At 54.4% G+C, this 2478-nt stretch overlaps 1 protein-coding gene across 1 annotated transcript, besides 1 other annotated feature; it reads left to right on the top strand.

The window, feature by feature from the left end:
• Window positions 1-319: 319 nt before the first annotated feature.
• Window positions 320-341: a microsatellite.
• Window positions 342-361: 20 nt separating this feature from the next.
• Window positions 362-1828, top strand: TraAM80_10119 (uncharacterized protein; the record flags this gene model as incomplete). Its single annotated transcript, XM_029386764.1, has 1 exon — window positions 362-1828. The coding sequence occupies one exon, from the start codon at window positions 362-364 to the stop codon at window positions 1826-1828; it is 1467 nt and encodes a 488-aa protein (XP_029233389.1).
• Between the last annotated feature and the right edge of the window lie 650 nt (window positions 1829-2478).

Here is a 2478-nt window from a genome sequence, read left to right as displayed (position 1 = left end):
GCGTGATGCGGATCGGTGAGGGCAAATGTGCGGCAGCGGCAGACTGTGCGGTGGACGTGGATTCGCCCCGTCCTTCGCGTTGCGGGTGTGTGGGTGCGCTGTGCGGCCGGCTTCTCCTCCGCGTGTCTTTCGCCCTTGCACGGTGGGTGCGTATTTTGGAGTGGGCGGACAATAAATGAGGTGTGCGAGTGGCGATGGTGCGGCTGCTGCGGTGCGTGTGACGTGCGGCTTCCAGTGGTTTGTCTGTCATTGCCATCTCTTAGTGTTTTTGTGTGTTCCACTTCTCACCCTCCTCACTTCTCTCTGCCCCTCGCTAGACTGTGCGTGTGTGTGTGTGTTTGCTGCGGTGACAAGAGTGGGGATGGCTGGCCGTGTGCTGTTGGTGTGTGCCCTCTGCGTGCTGTGCTGCTGCGGCGGCGGTGTCGGTGCGTGGGGTGGCGGCCACTGCACGGAGAGTGACTGGAGGGACTTGAGGGCGGTCGCGAGGGACATGACGGAGGCGGAGATTGACGGGCAGTACTGCGGCCGCAAGCCGGAGTTTGTGCAGCGGCTGCGGGCGAGTCTGCAGTCAAACGGTGAAGATTCTGATGAGGAAGTAACTGGTGGTGACAGGAGTAACACCATTCAAGTTCCGGAAGGTGGAGTTGGAACTCCTGGCGAAGGACAGGCAGGATCTTCTCAAGCGGTTGGGTCTCAAAAAGTAGTGCAGCCGCACGGTCCCACCCAGGTGCAGGATGGTAGTTTGCAGTCAGTTGGCCCCAAAGGCAATGCTGAGGAACCAACAAAGAAAGAAAAAGATGAAAAAGCAAGTGATGCTGACCCTGCCAACGAAAGCTCACAAGATCAACAGCAGGAGGGTCCGCAGGAGCCAGACTCCAAAGGACCACAAACGCTACAAACACCTGTTCCACCGGCAAATACTTCCACAGATGTCTCGAAGGATTCAGTGAAAAACGGCGAATCGGGTGGGAGTGACACATTAAAAACAGTCGTCGACAGAAGTGGGAAGGAGGATTTGCAAAATAATGCAGATGTCGTCAAAGGTTTAGAAGGAGAAAAAAATGGAAATTCGGATACACAGAAACTGCTGCAGCCAACATTGCAGAAAGAAGTAAAACAGAAAACTTCACTGCCAAACTCTCAACCAGCCCTACCACACTCAGCTACTTCTACTGGAGGAGGAGGAAGTGAAGCTCCAGTTGGAAGCTTGATGGAATCATCAAACTCTGTTGAGACAACACCAGTGCTGCAGGCACCAGAAACTAATGTGGGACAAGCAGCATCGGATCCATCATTACGGACACAAGCAGCACCGGCGACGACAAGCCCCACACCATCTCGCAAAGTTCAGCAGACGACAACGATGAATGGGGGAAAGAAGGAAAGCAAAGATAAGAAGAAACCGGACGACGCTTCACCGAAAGAAGAATCTCAAGATGAGGAACAAGAAGCTGCAGGCATATCAAACCCCACGCACAATGCACCTTCCGGAAATGCAGTGCAAACAACATTACCATCTTTCCCTGCACATGATGATGGTGCTACCAGCAGTCTGACTGGACCTCCAACTGAGAAGGGAGCCGAAGACACCACGGAGTTCGATGCAACTCGTGCACCTGCAGACAGTGAAGCCTCAGCACCACCTGCAGCGGCCGCTACCAAAACAAATAATCCCGCAACACCGCCAGCCGCCTCCAACACCAATAATGCGACGAAGGTGACGCATGGGGACAGTGACAGTGGCACAGCGGCCTCGCACTGCACCTCCCCCTTTGCGCTTCTTCTGCTTTTTGCGTGTGCGGTGGCTGCTGCGATGACGGCGGCGTGAGGGAGCGGTGCGCAGCTCGTCCTTCGCTTAAATATATATATATTTCTCTCTTTTTGTGTGTGCCCTCCTGCACGGACTCTCGCCCTCGCCCCACCCCACGAGGCACACACGTAATGTGCTCATGCATACACATCCACTCATGCAGGCCGTTGGCCTTCCTTTTTGTTTTAATTATTTTGCTTTTGAGGGGCCGCTGCCGTTCTGCTTGGCTGCATGGGTACAGCACCGTAACTGCTTTAATCATTTCAATTGTTTTGGTTTTGATTGCTTTCGGTGGGCGGCCTTTCTTTCTCCCTTCTTCTTCCTGGATTGGGCTGCACGGTAAGGGAGGGAGTGTGTGTGTGTGCAGGTCGGCCCACTTGCTGCTGCGCGTCCCCACTGCTCGGTGGGTGCCCCACGCTTTGGCTTCACTTCACGGGGTTTGTTTTGTGTGTTTTTTCTGTTTGTTGGAGCGTTCGGACGGAATGGCTGGGTCGTGCATTGTGATTCGCAGCGTATGGTGAGTGTGCTGTGCATCATCTTTTTCCTGTTGTATTGCTTTGTGTATGCGCAGGAGTCGCTAAGGGTGGGCCGGGAAAAGATTAGGTTTTTTGAGGGACACCGCAAGATGCCGGCCGCGCCTCCACCTTTTCACCGTCACTCACACGCCA

This window comes from Trypanosoma rangeli (genome assembly GCF_003719475.1).
Source record: "Trypanosoma rangeli strain AM80 chromosome Unknown Tra_15.4_contig_00799, whole genome shotgun sequence".
In the NCBI taxonomy this organism is placed as follows: Eukaryota; Euglenozoa; class Kinetoplastea; order Trypanosomatida; family Trypanosomatidae; genus Trypanosoma; species Trypanosoma rangeli.
The sequence above is the reverse complement of the archived record's forward strand: the minus strand, read 5'-3'. Positions and strand labels throughout refer to the sequence as shown.